This window comes from Aplidium turbinatum, chromosome 17, assembly GCF_918807975.1.
Source record: "Aplidium turbinatum chromosome 17, kaAplTurb1.1, whole genome shotgun sequence".
NCBI classification, from domain to species: Eukaryota; Metazoa; Chordata; class Ascidiacea; order Aplousobranchia; family Polyclinidae; genus Aplidium; species Aplidium turbinatum.
In genome coordinates this window covers 8,816,735-8,835,740 of record NC_137488.1, presented here as the reverse complement: position 1 = coordinate 8,835,740, position 19,006 = coordinate 8,816,735, and the positions used below count along the sequence as shown (strand labels likewise).

Below are 19,006 nucleotides of genomic sequence, written 5' to 3'. Positions count from 1 at the left end.
AGATATTTGACTCTACGTAAGTTAGTTAAATTCTATCTATTCCGTGAATATCTGACGAGACAGTTTTCACCAAAGCCAGCTCAGCTCCTGGAACGTCTGTAACCACTGACATTTTAATGACCACATTTATTGAAGCTGACTTTTGTAATCACACTTCTCCAGCAGCAACACCAATCCACAAGTCAAAAAAATCAGCTCACATGAACACCAGCAGAATCAGAAGATTTGTCGCAATAACCAAAAGCAAATGACAAGTCTACAAAAGCTTACGTGCTCAGAACCTTTTCACAATATTGTTGCTATTCACATAAAAAGATACAAACGGAAATGACTTTATAAAACTGCATAATCGAATATACGGTGCATGTTGGAAAAAATTTGGTTATTTGATATCATTCAATCGTAGAGTGGAACCAACCGTTCATTCCAGAAATAATATGAAATCGCTAAAACTGGCGGGCGCTGTTCAGAATCGAAAATCCCTCCCGATTGGAATCCTTAGGTGACCTCGCTCTGTGCCCAACAGCCGGTGAAAGGGGTAGAAGCACTGCACGCATTGTCATATGATTTCAAACAATTTCTTGAGTTCAATCACCAGCTGCCAATCATTTTTTTGCATTTCATCCCGAAACCAATCCTTAAGCAAGTCTATTGATTCTCGACTTATCTGAAAGAGGAACAAGAAATCAATTATTAATTTTTAAAAAAGCTGTAACTGTAATACAAGATGACAATTACTCGGTGGGCCTGGGATACCTATAAACACTAAACAATATGCCAACTCTAAGGCTTTCAATTTCGAGTAAAAATTAACAAACATCTGAAAAGAAACACCAGTTATTAGAACAAAACATCAAAGACACTACTAGAAGGCTTGCATTAACAGGCTTCAATTTGTACTGCATCGATCGGTCTTCATTGAAATACTGTAACTATAAACTGAATCCAAGTTGCGACCGAACAGAAGTGCGTTGCGGCTCGTCCTTTGGCGATATAACAAGTGAATGACGATAGGACTTACTTTACTCGTTAAAATATCGGTTTCTTCAAAATGTCGCCCCACCATTTTGGGGGCTTCGCCTGGAGTTCCGTCTATCTTTATGCAAACCTCTTGGGGTTTTCGTGCAATATCAACAGCTTTATGATTGAATTCCATACTTGCAACTATGCCGACGTTTAAAAACTGCACAAAACTATCAATTAAAACGGGCAAAGCGACAAAATACACCGACATTTGCAAAATCTTTAAAATAGCTCAATGTACACTTAATATAAACCGAAATCAACATTTCTCAAAGCAAACTTTCAAATTTAAGAAACAATTAGGCTTAACAACAGTTGCAATTATTACTCTCACTACTATGTGTTTAGCTACAAAAATACAAAATAATAAAATAATACATCAATAGCAAAAAGTTCACACGCCAAACTTGACTTACGCCTTTGCTGGGCACACAAACCGGGGTCCCCACGCGCAACTGGCCCGATTCGATGGCTACCCCAATCACTATGGGGTCACGTGACTTAAACACACAGTTCGGAACGATCTTGAACTTACATGGAAACACCTGACAAAAGTTTAGAATCTAAATTTAATGAAGATATTTACTAAATGGCGGTAGGATGGCGCAACGGATAAGGCGTTGGCTTTCCAATTATGCAAACCTGGTTCGACTCCCGGCTTCAGCTGATTGTTAAAAACACCGCTCACCTCGATCTAGGGTGTAATAAATTGGGTGGGCATAATTGTTGCAGAAAAGGCGGCCGAAAGAAAGGAACTGGCTACCCTACTCTCCTTGGTGTTAAAGGCTTAGTACAATGAGAACCTTATCTTCTCATACCCAACATTTGAATCAAGTATGGGACCACCTATCATGAGTAGAACCAGTATTTCAGCAGCCAATAAACTTTGATATGATTTTAAAAAAATTACACGGGTTTTAATCACAGAAAGAGCAGATAAAACCAATGCAGCATACAGTTCCATATCAAAGCCAAAAAAATCCGATTCAACGCAGGCAGGCGTGGTAATTAATGAAGAACAACGGATTTTATCAGCTTGAATGAAACCAACACACATTGGCTGTAGAGATTTAACTGAAGATTGACAGCATGGTGAATACATCGTTTGAAATTATTTAAAAATAAACAGAAGAATAACTTTGTGAATATTACACACATGACACCGAACATACAGTGTTTAGCTGCAATGTCAACTTCTTATAGAGATAAACTGACCGCTAAATGACGATATTCGTCTTGCTTTGCCCGTTTCAAGTCTTCCCGGTGTTGCATGAAGGCGTCAAACAAATGGTAGATGATGTCAGCTGTGAAGATCCTTACACCGAGATTGTCGGCAAGTTCTTGTGCCTCCCGCTCAACCTATTTATACGCAACGGTGAGATCCAAGAGCACAAGAAGAAAAAGTTTTAAAATTATGATGTAAGTCTACGTTTTTAGTTTATAATTTTTTTAGAAACTTACAAATTGAAAATCCCAGCATTAGAGAGAAATGGAGGAGCCACTGCACAAAGTGGTCGATCTCTGCTGTATCAAGATGAAGATCATGCTTCTTTAAAGCAATAATGGAAAAAGAGGATAAATCGATTTGGTTTGTTCAGAGCGAGTGTGATTACATACTAAATTGCAAATATGACAAACGAGGAAAGGTTGAAATTCCAGTGCTAACCTTGACATCGAAAGCAAGTATAACCGCCCATTGGTCCGTCTGGCCTTTATCCAACATGGCGGATGCCTTCATGACGTCTCTCTTGTGAACGGGACCAATGCTGATACCTGAAAACAACAGTTTAAGTTGCAACGATTTTTTATAATATGCTTCAACAGATGTAAGTATGGTGAACTTTTCCATTTACTTCAACACTGCTTTTGGTATGCAGTAATTGAAACCCTATTTCAGTGTACACTTCCTTTCCCTTAAAATGTAGGTATTGCATGCACTTTCTTACCAGCATAAGGAATTTTTGATTGTTTGAGGAACTCCAGTAGAGCCTCCAACGAACCCAAAGTAGACGCTTGTACAAAAACGCCATGTTCTTGCAGTTTTATGCTACGCAAAGCCTGATCCACCTCAGCCTGTACTTCTTCCTGTGACAAAAATCAAATTTCAAGTTAACGTATGAAAAAACAAAAAGACTAAAAAATTTAAATGTTGCAAATCAACGATACCTTTAAAGTGTTGCAAATAATCAACGTTACCTTTAAAATGTTGCAAATAATCAACGTTACCTTTAAAATGTTGCAAATTATCAACGTTACCTTTAAGATGTCTATTTCGTCATCGCGTCTCGCTATGAGCAAAGAGGTTCCGGCCAATGCTTTGTCCAATTCCTTCGCCAAGACCTTTACACCTTGAGCGGCTTTGATTTCCGAAAACTTGTCATAAGGATTCTGTAACAAAACGGCATCGATTGGTCAGCTCTAGTAAGGTCAATGACTCTTTAACCAATCAAGTTCAATCAAAAGCAACCTAGTACCGTACCAATGTTAATAGTCTTCCAAGGGCTTACAACCATTTTATTCTAATGCCGATTTTGTGGACATGGACAAGTATAAAAGTGCTAGAGTGCGAGACACGTAATCGCATGAATATAGCTGAAAGCTATCAATGACTGCCTGTCCAGGTTTTTTTTTAAGGTTTGGTTTGGGTGACTGCTAAGTAGTTTTAAGAGACCGCAAGTGTTTCATTTAAATACCAAAAAATAGCCATAACTACATACAATCAACGCAACATAAAATGAATTATTCGACAAGGTACAGCTTAAATGATTGTGACAGCGACCAAACAGCCTGCCCAACACGGCCGCCAAACAAGTTTGCTGCACAATCAAACAAAGTGTGCTTGTTGGCTTCTGCTTGTTATGTTTCCACACGTAAAAACTGATCATTATGCGCCATAAATCAGAAATAAACATTGACGAGTATCGAAGGTGCACTTCTTTTGTGAATAACTCTTTGATTCAGCTGTTAGCTGTACCTCCACTTATTCTTTTTTCCGGACGTGAACTATTGATCGTAGGATATATTCGTATTATCGACAAGACATAGCGAGAACCAGCCATTACTTTTCTACTGTAGTTGCAAGTCCAAATTTTGGGAAACTGCTGGAGAAATTTGGGAGACCGTTTCGGTCCCCCAAACCACCTTTAAAAAAAAACTCTGCGCATGTCCATTGGCTTTTCAGTTGTATGTTGTTGTGTATCTATGACCGCATTGTACTGCATGTTGCCGTAATGAACGCAAAATACAACAGGATTATCAATATTGGTCTTACTTTTACACGGAGCTCTTTCAAGGGCTGAGGCATCAGAAGAGCTTTGATATGGGTGACGATGGGCCCTTCTACCCCGGGCAGCACAATGGTATCGCCGTATTTCAAACGCCCGTTGGTGAGAATAACATCAACTGTTGTTCCTAACCCTTGTATGGCTTTCACCTAAATGCACGAAGACATTGATGGCAGTATTCACACAAAACAGGCATCACTGACACCGGATAAAAGTAAATTTATTACAATTTGTTTAAATATATAGAAGAGGTAAGCGTATCAGGAAAACGTGTTGGACTAAATTCACATATGTTTCATTGACAGCAAACGTCATTTTCACACAGAAACCATAAAAGCAAACATTAAAAATAAATGAATGAACTGTTTAGAAGCGAAACAGGGCAATACTGTACCTGTGCATTTTGCGAAAACCTTTGGTCAATTTAGCTGCTGCATATTCTAGAGTTAACTCACTGTTTAATTTCTATTAATTTTTCAACACAACCTGCATTTCAGCTAACATAGAAGGTCAAAGACAAAGTGACATCACAGGTCGCACCTCCAGCACAGTACACTGCAAGTTCTCAGAGTAGGAGAGTCTCTTTGCCAAATTGGTCTGACAATGCTGAACCACGTATGCCATTAAGTTTCCCATCCCGTCTCCGGAGTGTGCGGATGTTGGCACCATGGATATCCACGTATCAGGGTCGTCGTTCTCGTAGAAGAGCTTGGCGTTCAAACCTTGCTCAGCGAACTGCAGAACGGTAAAGAAATGTATTTTATTCAGTTATTGAAAACTATACTAAGGTTTGAACCACTTCCGACAGCGGTAGAAGAACAATTTATAACGCTTCTATAACATGATTAGTGATCACGACATGAAAAAATACTGTAATAACCATTCATCGAATTTTTGCTGTAAAAAATATTAGTTAGTGAAGGCCGGTTATACTGTGTTATTGTTATTTTTATCGTAACGCAAAAGCGTAAATATGGAGAAGTGACAAGCTAGAAGAACAGATGCAATTTCGAGTGCAACAAACTGTTGATGGGTTCATACCACTCAAAGAAAATCATGACACTTCAAAGCTAGAAATTCTTATGAGATTGCGCGTATGTGCATGGTGCACATTGTCAGTGAACTGCAATTGCGAGTGTGATGTTCAATGCGATTGAACGACCACATCCCAGACAAAAAAAAACGTCATTTTTACATTACAATGCAAAAATGACGGACTTTGCTGTCTGGGATGGATACTCGGCAGACGTACTTGCACAATGGTTTCGTTGACCCTTTCTCGGAACTCGTCTTTGGTGAATTGTTTTTGATTTTTTATCGTTGTTATTACGTCGGTTTTCGGACTTGATTTCCATTCATACAAACGATCTATCTGCAACACAAAACCACTTTGAATAATGCTTTTGTCTTCAAAACGAAAACCACTACTACAGCTAATCTCTAACCTCTTTCCACGTCAAGAAAAGTTACCCTTTTTGTATCGTTTCAACGTTGAATAATGTAAAAAAAACGGCAACTTTTCCCGACAAGGTAAGCCTAGTAAGCTTTCATCCCACCACACAAAGTAGTTTTGAAATTCTGGGTTTTTTATTTTCGCTGAGACTTTTCGGTCATTTGTCCGAATTGACTTGAAAAAATTCGGTCATTCTTTATTTATTTCGGTCATTTTTTCTGATGAAAATATTTCCTTTCAAGTAGCTGATACAGTGTTTCTCGGCGAAACTTTGAAACAGCGTTGTCGTGTCATTTTGACCGCATTGACTATATATTTTTTCGTACATTTTGACCGAATTGACTATATTTTTTTCGAACATTTTGCTAAAAAATCGGTCAATGACCGATAAATGACCGAAAAAAACCCCCCAGGTTTTGATGCTACAGAAAAGCAAACCACAGTGGATGCAATAACACGATGTCGTACCAGCTTTGAAAAGAGACTGCATTGAGCTGAAGCTATCCAGACATAGCAGGTTACAAGGATAAAAATTCTGGCCTTGATATAGATTCTATATATTATAGAAGTTAAATGAAACAAGAACTCCAAAAACATTACATGGAAAGAATAAGACATGGACTTACTTTATTAAGTGCAACGACATAAGGTGTTTTCTTCTTTCGCAACATGTTGATGGACTCAATGGTCTGCGGTTCGAGCCCGTGCATAATGTCCACCACCAGGATGGCCATGTCGCAGTTGGAGGAACCCCGGGAACGTAAGTTACTGAACGATTCGTGACCCGGGGTGTCAATGACCAGCAGACCCGGAACTCTAACTTCTGGTACCTGAAATTTGGGTTGTTTAAAAGTCCATTAACGTTCTTTAAACGTCTACTGAAAGCAGGGTAAATAAATGCATTTTCAGACAGCAAATCACTTTGATCCAAAGTTTGCAGACGTCGAATCAATGTAAAAAAAACGGTTAATTTGTTGTCTGGGTAATCATTCATTAAAATTTTGTTAAAAGGATTTTTTGCGGAACCAAAACAAGGATCAAAGCTCACACTGGACTCACATTTTTGACCATTTTCGTCTGTTCCTGAATGACAGACACTGGGATATTGGTGGCACCGATCTGCTGGGTGATGCCTCCCGCTTCCCCGTCTTGCACGTTGCTATGTCGGATCTACAGAAACCAAAACGCTTTTTCCTGATCTCTGTACGTTCTCAGAAATCAATCCCAGCAAATCAGTCATTTTCTACATTAGAAATGTAAAAAACGCCAGATTTACTGTCTGGGTTTGCGTCATGGCCATTAAAAAAGTTTCAGGAAAATCCTCCACTAATATGTTATGACTTATGAGTGATATGATAAGCGTTGTTTGACGATTTATTTAAAAACCTTCAAGCAAACAGATATCATAAGAAATTATTTTGTGCCATGTAATGGACATCTTGCACGACTACAATTTCATTGAATGATTCAGGAAAATTTCTGTCAAATAGCTATCTTATTCAAGCCACCTTGTCGAGTATCTTCGTCTTGCCTGTGTCGACGTGGCCCATCACGCAGATGACAGGGGAGCGAAGGTGATCTGTGGAACGTCCCCGTTCGTTCTTTTCACGCAGTTTCTACACAAGAATATCCCGACTAACAAAGGCTGCCATTTGGCATCATTTCAACGTCTGGCGCCGGTGAAGTGATGTAAAGTGGGCAGCCTTTGTTTGCTGTGACAAACCATTGATGTTAGAAGGTCGTCACGAAGTATTAAACAGATGAATATTTTTTGATAGTTAGATAGATTCAGTCGCTTCATAAGCCGTCATAGAAAGAGAAATGATATTCAAAATAGAAGTGTGGATTAATTTGGAAACGCAAAAGGATAAAACTACTTTTGTCTAATCTGTTTAATACTTGTTAGTAAAACCAACCAATATAACATAACGTATCAATAACTAGCATTGTTTACTACGGAATATATACTTGGTAAGTCTCCAATTTTTTCCAAGGTGACCAGCCACTGTACTCTAACCGTCAAAAGTGTGACTGAACGGGTCACATCGTTTTGCTATCATGCCTTCCAAGCCATTGACTATTTATTAGGATGTTTCATTTTTTTACGATTTTTGAAATCAAAAATGCTTGGGGTCTAATCAGATCGGATTTTGGCCACAAACAACCGATCCAAAATATTTTTTCGATCGGACGACTTTTAGAGGGTGCGCGGCCCCCCCAAAGTTTGAAAATTTGAAGCGTGGGAAAATTTGCAGGAAATATGCGATATCTCGGTAACGGAAAGTGATAGGAAGACGTGTAAGGTGTCAACTTGTGCGGAATGGCCAACTTCCTATCTGCGTTTAATACATTTTGCTACCCTATCTGCAACGAAATAAAAGTTAATTGCAAAAAACTGTTTTTTTCATATTTTCGATGTTTTGTTCTACAGAAGCAAAACCCTTGGAATTGGAACCAGTAACTACAGTGATTACAAGTTATAGAGAGCAACAAACATGTGCTATGGCATAGGGTATAAGTGTGCATCGAATGTTACACAACAATGGACTTCCTTTTACGATTGGCTTAGAATACCGTCATCTCCTATCGCACAGTGTCTCTCACATGTAAACGTTTCAGCATAAGCTACCAACACAGAGTAATTAAACAAAACAGTTGACATCGACGTGGCTGTGCAAATCAAGAGTCATACACCATGTGAACGCGAAGAAAATCATAAATTCAACAGTATGTACAATACTTGCGGACTAGAGGTACTCAAACGCAGGAACAGGGATCCCCCAGTCATGACCAGTGAAAGCAAAACAAATAAGCAACATCATGTAGAACAAAAATTCGGGCATGTTACCCAAGAATAAAAATTACTGCCGGCATGTAACACTTAATGATTATTCTTCAGCATTGCTTAAATGCACCACATGCACCAATAATCGCATTAAAGACAGCTTCACTATTAACAGAAATTTCCTTGAGAAAAGACTTTACTCCGATAACTCTTTCCATAGTTTTGTTCTTTGCTCGATCATGCGTTTGAACCAAAAACACATAACGATCCATACCATAATGAAGCTGCAGGAAATCGGAAGCAGAGATGTCATCATCACATTTTTCTAAACACAGCTTTCTTGTTTTCTCCCTACATCTATACATGGTAGTCGGTGAGGCAGCAATATCGTCACCAGCACATGCAAGCAACTGGTCAGATTGTTGGCGAGTAGAAGTGTTTCGCCGGTCAGCTAACATACAGCTTAAAGAACTTACGGCAATTTTTCGTTTTTTTTGTGTACATCTTGCGACCTGTTACTGCTGTCTTGGCGAAATCAGGATCAAGAATTAAGCCTCGTGTCTCATCTTTCGAAGACTCACTGCTGGAAACGGTTATATCAGGTGTAATCATATATGCAGGTCTTCGCCTTAGCCTCTCCTGTGCTACCAGGCTGGAAGTTTCTGAGCTGGTTGAATAAGAGCAAGATGGTTCATCTTCACTTGGTAACTTTTGCTGGTAAGAACTCTGATGACTCAATCTATTTTTTTACCCTTAAAGTAAAAGATCTGTCGCGAGATGCAGTAATAAACATCTTTCTAGCAGAACTTTGATCTTGCAAAAACTCAACCTCCTCTTCTGGGATACGGTGCATCCATTGACAGCTACAAGAAAGTCTGCCGTTGTAAAACTTCACCTGTGATGGAATGGCACATTTACACTTGCAGATATCAAACAGCTCATGGAATATACCTTCTGTCGCTCCCGTCTGTGGCTGTTTTCTTTTCTTGATTGCCTTAAATTTGTTTATGAGCAGTTTTAACCTGGTCTCTACTCGAATGATGCTTATCACCGGAAGGCTGGCACTAACCCAAACATGAACTATATCATTTATCAACTGTCCCTTGACATCAGCAAAACATGGAGGCTTCTTAAAGAACTTGGGATTCGTTTCACTGCATTGCTTGCATAAAAAAATGTAGGGGTGAAGAACGCTTATGTTTGTGGGTAGTACATTCCCTGGCAACTTTTCAAATTTCTGCAATGTCTCACTGGCGTCAAGTCTTGTTTCTGGCATAATAGCAATTGAACTAACTACTTCTGGGTACAAATAGCCAATACTTAAATCTTAACACCTGCAATGACAATCCATGGTAAATTATACCAGCAGATGGCGAATGACATCGACTCAATCTGCAACGGGAGCTTCTCAAAACAACCCTAGATACATTATAACTAACAAATCTTCTTACTACAAACTCGAACAAGAATGTAGTTCTGAAAACTTAAAAAGCACAGTATAATATTCTACAAGTCGTCCACCTGCATTGTTAGATCAAAGTGCATTTAACAAAACCTTTTGTTCGTAAAAAATGTCATTTGTCATCACTGCAGTTACTGGAAGGGTTTTGCTTCTGTAGAACTGGGAAGAAAACATCAAAAATATGAAAAAAACAGTTTTTCGCAATTAACTTTTTTTCTGTTGTAGATAGGGTAGTAAAATGTATTAAGCGCAGATAGGAAGTTGGCCATTCCGAACAAGTTGACACCTTGCCCGTCTTCCTATCTCCTTCCGTTACCGAGATATCGCATACTTCCTGCAAATTTTCCCACGCTTCAAATTTTCAAACTTTGGGGGGGTCGCGCACCCTCTAAAAGTCGTCCGATCGAAAAAATATTTTGGATCGGCTGTATGTGGCCAAAATCCGATCTGATTAGACCCCAAGCATTTTCAATTTCAAAAATCGTGAAAAAATGAAACATCCTACTATTTATGGTTCTTCTGCCTTTTCAGCCATTCTAGACTTTGTGCACTTAAAGGGATTGACTTTCCTACCATGTTAAAGCTGTTCTAACATGCTCCTCATTTAGTTTAGCCAGCATTATGCCGTTACCATGGTGTGGCCGTTGGTGTGCATTACCAACTTTGTGGAGCCATAAATGAGACTTGGGGTTTATATGAAGGATCAATGTTACCATTACCTTCATATGAGGAAATTGAGAAATAGAGGAGCTACCTTTCACACAAACCCCCATATACAACCCCTATTTCACCATTGGACAACAAACGTCATTAAATGGACACAATTAAGTTCTGAAAGTGCAGTACGAACAGCTCATGGTCGAGAACAATAGCGCATTGTATTTAACCGTTAAAAGGAGGAAGGAACATGATGATGATGATAACATAACCAACAAAACGTATCTTGAACTGAACACACAAACCTCCATCCTTCTTAGAATCTGTTCGCGTGGAGACAAATCTTCATCTTCGCTCTCCTCTTCTTCGGAACTTGATGACTCTTCCACCTCGACCTCTTTCTTCTCAGAAGATTCTGCGCAAAAAAAAGTCAATATGAAATGATACATCGACGATATGCAAACCTTCCTTCCATTTCCACTCTTACACAATATGCTATAAATTCAAGTACATGCAGCTACAATATATTAGTACAGATTTTTCAGAGATGTGGTAGCAACTAAGCCAAAGTGAGTAATCCCAGAAAGTAAAACCTGGCTTTGTAAGTGACTCGCTCGAGAATCGAACAAGTCGCTCTCCGAATGCTGGCTATACCAAAGACATGATAACCAGGTGTCGGTATAAGATGACATGTTAATTCAAGCGGGACGCCACAGAATGTCTTCATGTGCCAAGTGTGAAAACTGTCATCACCTGAGGAAGGTCGCTCCTGGACTTGCTTGGCTGTTTTTCGTGGATGCTCTTCATCCGCCATTTGCTCCCAATCATCATCTGCATCACTTGACTCCTTTGAGAATTGAACATACACGATAAAAACGTAGCAATTCACTTGATCAAGTTAATCAACTATTTTTTGACAAACGAATTACGTTGCTTTAGTGCTCAACACTATATTTTGAAAATGGAGCACCTTTTTAGCTTTTACTTCCACTTTTACTTTTGGTTTCTTCGGCTTTTCATCAGCAGGAGGAGGAGAAATGGAGGACGCCACCTTCTCTTGCTTTTGTTGTCGAGGAGGCTGCTTTTTTTTGTGTTCATATCTAATACAGAAACTTCTGTTATTGGTGATGATTTTATTACTTGACGTTTAGTAGATCATTTATATGAAGTGGATGGCAAGGCAAGGAAGCCAATCTTCGTGTATGCCATGAGGTCTGTCTTCAAGTGTCCTGTCTAAAACACAGCCGCATGCTCTTGAGCGGTGTCGCACCGGCGCTCATTTGAGCGTCGTACCAGGGCTCTCGCAACTCGGCTATGCAGCCGAAGACATTGCTCAACTGCCGGGAGTAAGCTTTGACACGGCAATTCTCTTCCTTCCATTAATCAAAAATACCCAGTCGTTAACTTAGGCATTTAGGCAAGTGTTGTAACAGGTGATGTAAAAAGACTGTTTCAGGAAAATCAAGCTCATATTAAAGTCATTAAACTCATATTAAAATCATTAAGAACAAAAAACACTTCATCAAGAGGATCTGAAACTGGGTTTAACGTTGGACGTGCACTTACTTGGGCCTTTTAGTGCCTTCTCCCCTGGGTGGGATTTCAATTCCTTGTTCTTTCAAGCTCTTGATAAAAGCTTCATTTTTTCTCATCTCCTCCTTTTGCTTCGGCGTTAAGTAAGTTCCTACGACAAGACCGTGTTAGAAATGCTGCACTGCTTTTCACCTTTACATAACACATTTACAAAACCGGTGACATGAAATTCGCAAAGAAAAGTGCGTCTTTGCCAAGAATAACCGCTCTGTGCTTTGTCTTTCAAGGTAAAGGAACTGTGGAGGTAACTAATCGTCATTTTCAGCCTGTGGTAGCCCACTGCTGAGCGAAGGCCTTCCTCTACGAGGTAACTAATAATTTATGAAAAATGATAAAATGGAAAACATCATTGTTTTACAGTTTGTTTCATCTGGTAAATGGAACGATTTAATTCGGAAATTACTTGAGATGCTACTTTTAGCGTTAAAGAGATTTAAAAGAAAAAAAAACTTAGCACAACTCTAGGTTTTGGTCAACACATTTCAGAGAGAATTCATACAAGTTGTAGTGGAAAAAGTCTTTATAAAGAACAAACAATCAACTCAAAGAACCTTCTTTCTTTTGTCGCTGAATTTTGTCTTTTTTATCTTGTTTCTTCTTTTCCTTTCTGAGCCTTGCATCTTCAATTTCTTGCAGTTTTCTTTGGTAAGCTTCTTCCTCTTTTCTTATGCGCTCATCTTCTTCCTTCTGGAGCCTTTCTTCCTCTTCTTTCCTCTTTCGCAGAGCTTCTTGCATCGCCTAAAATCCGAATCAAGTTAACCTTAAAATTCCAAGCGTGCAAAAGATACATGAAAATTTTTTTTGAAAGCTTGCTTACTAAAAATATAAAAAACGTAACCAATAAAGCGGAACGAGTGACGTAGAAAAGGGAATTTTAAATAATTTTTTAAAACACAGCTTTCACATTTAAAAAGTATCACTTTTCAGATACGTTTGTTGATTGAGATAAACAATAAGCCCATATATGTACTATGCAAAAAAAAGCATTCACATTTCTGTTTAATCGTAAAGTGTGCGAGTACATACAGCTTATGTGTAACAGATTTAATACTGAACCAATTCAATCAAATCAAGTTGACCTTGATTGCTTTGTTTGGTTTCTTTTTGGCCTTTTCTTCGTCAGCTTCATTTTTCTTCTTCCCTTTTTTCTTCTTACTAGTTGTGACTTCTGGTTTGTCAGTTTCTGGAAGAGCAATTGAAGTATAAGATGGAGGATGCCCAGACAGCAAAGCAAACATTTTTTACATTGATTCAACGTCTCCTTGAATCAATGTAAAAACCGATTGCTTTGCTGTCTGGGTGTATTGACAAGGAATAGGGCTACTGTATAATTGGTTAACAATGATTGTAATCATGGTCATGCAAAAGTACAAGGCAATTCATGAAAAAATAACTTGCTTACAATACCAGGTAAGGTTAAAAAGTATATTTTATTGAGCGGGGTTAACCTGATGGTTTATCATCAGATGGCTTTTCGGTGGATTCCTGTTTTGTGGAACTCGCAGGTTTCGGTTCGGTAACTTTTTCTTCTTTTTTCGGGGCAGTTTTCTTCTTTTTCGGTTTCTTTTCGTTATCTTTCTCTTTTTCTTCAGCTGCAACAAAAAACGCTAGTTGTCAAATTTATTTTCCATGCTAGTCTTGACGTACTCAGAAAAAAAAGAAGGTAGTAACTGCAACACGTTACATATCAGCACATTGCAGCCGCAAAGCTAAATTAAAAGGAGCACACTAACACCTCCCTATCAACACCTACGAGTATAGAAATAGATGTAAAACCAAATCGTAACAAAATAAAATACTGCCAATGTCATCAACCACCTTTCAGATCGACATCCCCACTTTCAATCTTCGATATTTCGTCCAAGACATCATCTTCCCTGCACAACAAAGGTCTTCTAAACAACACGACACTAAATTCCATTTACGCAATTGCTACGTGGCACACCAACCCCCAATCTCGCTATGAAATCTTACGTGACGTCAGAGTAAGGAAAGTCTGGGTGAAAAATCATCACTCTCTACCATGGCATGAAACAAATTGAGTGAATGCAGCAGGTAAAAAGCAGTGTAAAGAAAAAGAAAAATTGATTATCTTTTCTATCTTTGAACACACTAAACAAACTTGAACCATAGACACGTTTGAACTACTGTAACTAACAAGCAACTGCAAACCCGTTGATATGAGATTTAATTTGAGTCATACCAGTTGTCAGCCTCTTTTTTCTTTTTGCCTTTCTTCGCTTTTGACTTTTGTTGGACGGGTTGCTGGCTGGGTGCTTCAATGTCAGGCTTGCTGGTCTCTCCTTCACCAACATCCAACTTGGAAATTTCATTTTGTACTTCATCTTCCCTGCACAATAAACCACCAGATAAGCAGTCCTTGAACAGAAAATTCATTCTTTCAGTTATTGTTCTTGTGCGTACAATCCCAATTGACAAAAATAGCTTGAAAGTGATATGAGATGACAAGTCTAAACAGGTAGAACCTCAAACAAATTCTTCAGAGTGTCGTTATCTTTTCATTATAGTACAGGCTAAGTTGGTGACTTTAAAGCCACCTTGTCGAGAAGGCTAAGTTGGTGCTTTCCAAGTGATTTATCCCTGCAACAACTTTAACAAGAGATTTTGTTTATGACCGTTGGAAAGATAGGAATACAGAAAATATAACACTGAAATAAGTTTATTTATCCTTTTCTTATACTACACACACCAGTTATCATCTTTGTTTTTCTTCTTTCCCTTCTTTCCTTTTGGCTTCTGTTGATTCGCCTTCTTTCCGTCTTCTTCTTCTTCTTTAGGTTGATCAGCACTTCCGCTAGACTCCAACATGGAGATTTCATTTTGTATGTCGTCCTCCCTGTGAATTTTTATGATTGAAACCACACCTAGAATGTTAGAAAGTTAACTCAAAAATAACAACCTAATCAAAAATGCAGTTGAAAATCAGAAATTTAGAAAATTCAGTCTGACTCTGAGTGAAAACGTGATTTTCATAATCTCCACAATTCTATCAGGGCTGTGGAGTCGGAGGGATTTTAGCGTGTCCGGAGTTGGCCAGTTATAAACCGAGGAGTCGGAGTCGTATATTTTTCGCCTCCAGAGTCTCCACACTCCACAGCCCTGGTTAAAATGATTAGATCACGCTCCCTGATTCAAGTCCATACCAGTTATCCAACTCCTTTTTCTTTTTTCCTTTTTTTGTTTGTGGCTTGACTTTCTGCTGAGGAGCATTGCTTGGTTTGTCACTGTCAACTTTTGACTCGCTTTCGGGTTTGGTTTCTCCCGATTCCAGCATGGAAATCTCATTCTGGATGTCATCTTCCCTGCTCAAGAAAATGAAGATTGCACTTGAGAACACTGAGAAGAGATAAGATATCGACATTTTCAACACACCATCATTTCATGCGTGAATACAACGCCTACCAGTGAGCTAACAAAATCTGAACTCAAATTGGAAAACTTGAAAATATTCTTTTTTGTAAATACAAATTAACCACAATATTGTCTGCTAATACTCCAGTAACATCTGAAGAAAGCTAAACAAAGCAAAAAATTCCTTCTTTGAGCGACAACATACATACCGGTAATTATGTCTCGTTAGTACTTTAGCTACAAGGGGCAAACTGGTCAATAAAAAAGTAAATAGTATGCAGATTTTACAGAGTGTAAACATCTTCTTTTATTCTCTCATGATAAAGAAAAACTTTGATGCCAAGAAAAAAGAAATCTTCTTCCTGTTTTACATCTCATTTCTCGAAGTTGAGGTAGGACGGGGTCCGGCAAGCCACATACTCAGTCTCCACTCATTACAATTTGGGGGCGTAGTGTTTGACATGATAAAATAAAAACCTTATTGCTTTTAGAGAGATAAAATAGCAAAATACCAATTGTCATCATCTCTTTTTTTCTTTCCTTTTTTGCCTTTGGTTTTGCCAGTTTGAGGAGCATTGACCTGACTTGTGGTGTTTTGGTCATTAGTTTCGTTTGTCTCCACCCCACCAGACAGGGCATCAAGCTCTGCCTGAACGTCGTCTTCCCTGAACAGTGAACAGAATTATGATGAAGTGATGGATAAAAATAACAACATTTCTTTTACAAAGCAATTTTACCAATACTAATGTCTGTATTCTGCAATTTTGTTGAGCAATTGAAGATATATAATTTACTTCAACAGGTGAACTGCTACAGTGCTACATGTTAATTATTAACTTACATTAACTCATGGGTTATATGTCTTAACAACCAAGAAAAGCGGCTTCTAAAACAACATTAACCATCAGATAATTGTTATAAAAATCTTTGTTTTACTGTACTATGACAAGATGACACTGCATAAAAAAATGAGCAAAAAAATGAAGAAAACGTTAACATATCAAACCTTGCATTTCTTCAAGCTTATTTACAGAAGAATGTAATTTTAATTTAAGCAATTAGTCTTGGTGTAATGTATATGACATAGTAAAATCTTTTACATATTGTGTTTCAGTACCAGTTGTCGACTTCTTTTTTCTTCTTTCCCTTTTTTCCTTTAGATTTCTGTGACATATTCGAATCTGCATCTGCCCCTCCAGCTGCCTGGTTGGATTCATCAGTGATACTCAATGCAGCCATTTCGTCCTCCCTGAATGGACATGAGTTTACATGGGGGTTTAGGCAAATCTTGACTGATACCGATTTGATGTCTTAGAATTAAACATCAGTTTCAACATATTTCAACCTTCATTGGTTGAATTGATGCACATTGGCAGTCATTTTTTTCTAATTGGTTCTTGTTGGCATCATGTTTCTTATTCACAGCAAAAGATAACAAACCCATTATTGTTAACAAACTCAAGAAAGTAAACTGCCAAAGTAACAATCTTAAATAGCTTTTCGTCATATATAAAGAAAACTTTTGTGAAAAAATTATCTGAAAATCACAGTTCTAACATAGAGGCTACTTTATGCTGTGGGTTTGTACAATAGGGTGGGCCGTTTTTGACTTTTTTTCGAAATTCAAAAACGGCTAGTCATAAAAAGTGGCACATGCATGAAAAAGTTACGTGTGCAAAATTTCATCAGTTTGGGGGTGCATCTTCTGCCCCCGCAGGGGGTCAAACTTTCAATTTTTTGAAAAAAAATGGGAAATTTCACTTTCCGTTTAACATAATTTTTTTTTATAATTTTTCTACTGGCTAGTTATAAATTGTAAGTGGGATGTACCCAGAACTTTCCTATGTAAAGGCATGTTCGAAGCTTAAGGTTTACTGCCCCCGCATCGACGACCAAAATGCTGCATTTTCACCAATTTGAGATGCTATTTTGTCATTGCTCAATAAACAAACTTGTCGCAAAAGGGCGAGATGGTGTTAACGCTGTACGCTCATTTATGTTCTGTCCATTAACTTTGCAGGATGATACGAATGAGGTACGAACAATCGAACATCAGTACATATTTATGATAAAGAGTTACAAAAAAAATGAATAACCTTATGAAATCAAATTCTAGAGGTGGGCCTAAATTTCAGTAAAATTCGGACCAAATGAAAGAATCTGCAAAGTAAAAATATTTGAAATCGGTTGTTGTAGCAATTTTCTGCAATGTACTTGCCCGCAGGAAAATCGTGTCCCTGTTACAGAACAACAGTTCCTTCTTGATCAAAGAACAACTCGCATAATGGTGATTGATAAACATGATAAATCGGCCACAAAATCTAATTTTAAATGTTTTCCGAGGAGAGTCGCAAGATCAGAACAATTCCGTTCTTTACGTGAAGACCCAGGAGCAGGCACAAGTAGCGCTTTGGTTAAAACACCTTTAACTTATTCAAGCTCAGAAACTTTGTCATCCAATGAAGAAAGCTGCGAAGATTTTGATTATCAACCCAGTTTTGCCTCGGAAAACCCCAGAAAAAGCAAGGTTACTTCCAGTTTAGTAGTATTTGCTGAATCATGCGATCGTACTGGTATTTCAGATAGATCTGCAGCACTTATTGCTTCATTATTTCTACAAGATGCGGGAGTTGTAACGGAAAGCGAATCTCAATCAGTCATAGATAAAAGCAAAGTGAGAAGAGCGAGAAAAAAAATGAGGTTTACAACTCCAATGGAAAGTAGGCCTATCATGTGCATAAATTTGCAAAGCATATATTTTGATGGCCGAAAAGATTAAACCATCAAACAAAATGAAATTGCTGAACGACTTCGAAAACATTTCGCAGTTGAACAACACATTACTTTACTTGAGGAGCCAAGTTATCATTTCATTGGTCATTTTACTGCAGCCAACTGATCTAATGTGTCAATAGCTACCGGGATTCTTGAATATCTTGGATCCAATAAAATTAGCTGCGATAATGTAATGGCAATTGGATGCGATGGAACCGCAATAGACATAGGTCGAAAGGCGGCGTGATAAAGCTCCTGGAAGATCATTTCCAAAAGCCACTTCAATGGTTAATATGCCTACTCCATAGTAATAAATTGCCTCTTTGGCATCTTATAAAAGATATGGCAATACTAGCAGACCTGATAGCTTCACTGGGCCCCGTATAAAGCAGCTAGCCACCGTCACACAACTGGATGTTGTAAAATATAAAGCAGTTCCTGCACCAGAGATTGAAATTGATGAAAATGACCTCAGCACTGACCAAAAATATCTTCTACACATGCACAGAGCAGTGAAAATTGGAGATATATCAATTCAATTCGCATCTTGGAGTCCAGGTATGATGAACCACTCAAGATGGTTGAACACAGCCAATAGAATT

General features: G+C 38.3%; 1 protein-coding gene across 1 annotated transcript in view; it reads right to left on the bottom strand.

The window, feature by feature from the left end:
• Positions 1-117: 117 nt before the first annotated feature.
• The window catches only part of LOC145786125 (uncharacterized), a 41,513-nt gene continuing 22,624 nt past the window's right edge, over positions 118-19,006 (bottom strand). Inside the window, exons 3-28 of the mRNA XM_082597776.1 lie at positions 16,747-16,878; positions 16,142-16,294; positions 15,422-15,580; positions 14,968-15,114; positions 14,461-14,607; positions 14,076-14,134; positions 13,706-13,849; positions 13,337-13,440; positions 12,809-12,995; positions 12,231-12,348; positions 11,635-11,764; positions 11,418-11,511; positions 10,970-11,079; positions 7,269-7,376; positions 6,820-6,930; positions 6,387-6,590; positions 5,560-5,679; positions 4,848-5,042; positions 4,295-4,456; positions 3,280-3,411; positions 2,970-3,108; positions 2,690-2,796; positions 2,239-2,382; positions 1,440-1,568; positions 1,022-1,183; positions 118-667 (exon numbers count right to left, since the gene is read on the bottom strand). Of these exons, the coding sequence (XP_082453902.1) occupies positions 560-667; positions 1,022-1,183; positions 1,440-1,568; positions 2,239-2,382; positions 2,690-2,796; positions 2,970-3,108; positions 3,280-3,411; positions 4,295-4,456; positions 4,848-5,042; positions 5,560-5,679; positions 6,387-6,590; positions 6,820-6,930; positions 7,269-7,376; positions 10,970-11,079; positions 11,418-11,511; positions 11,635-11,764; positions 12,231-12,348; positions 12,809-12,995; positions 13,337-13,440; positions 13,706-13,849; positions 14,076-14,134; positions 14,461-14,607; positions 14,968-15,114; positions 15,422-15,580; positions 16,142-16,294; positions 16,747-16,878 (3,505 nt within the window). The 3' untranslated portion in view covers positions 118-559. The remainder of the gene's footprint in view (positions 668-1,021; positions 1,184-1,439; positions 1,569-2,238; positions 2,383-2,689; positions 2,797-2,969; positions 3,109-3,279; positions 3,412-4,294; positions 4,457-4,847; positions 5,043-5,559; positions 5,680-6,386; positions 6,591-6,819; positions 6,931-7,268; positions 7,377-10,969; positions 11,080-11,417; positions 11,512-11,634; positions 11,765-12,230; positions 12,349-12,808; positions 12,996-13,336; positions 13,441-13,705; positions 13,850-14,075; positions 14,135-14,460; positions 14,608-14,967; positions 15,115-15,421; positions 15,581-16,141; positions 16,295-16,746; positions 16,879-19,006) is intronic.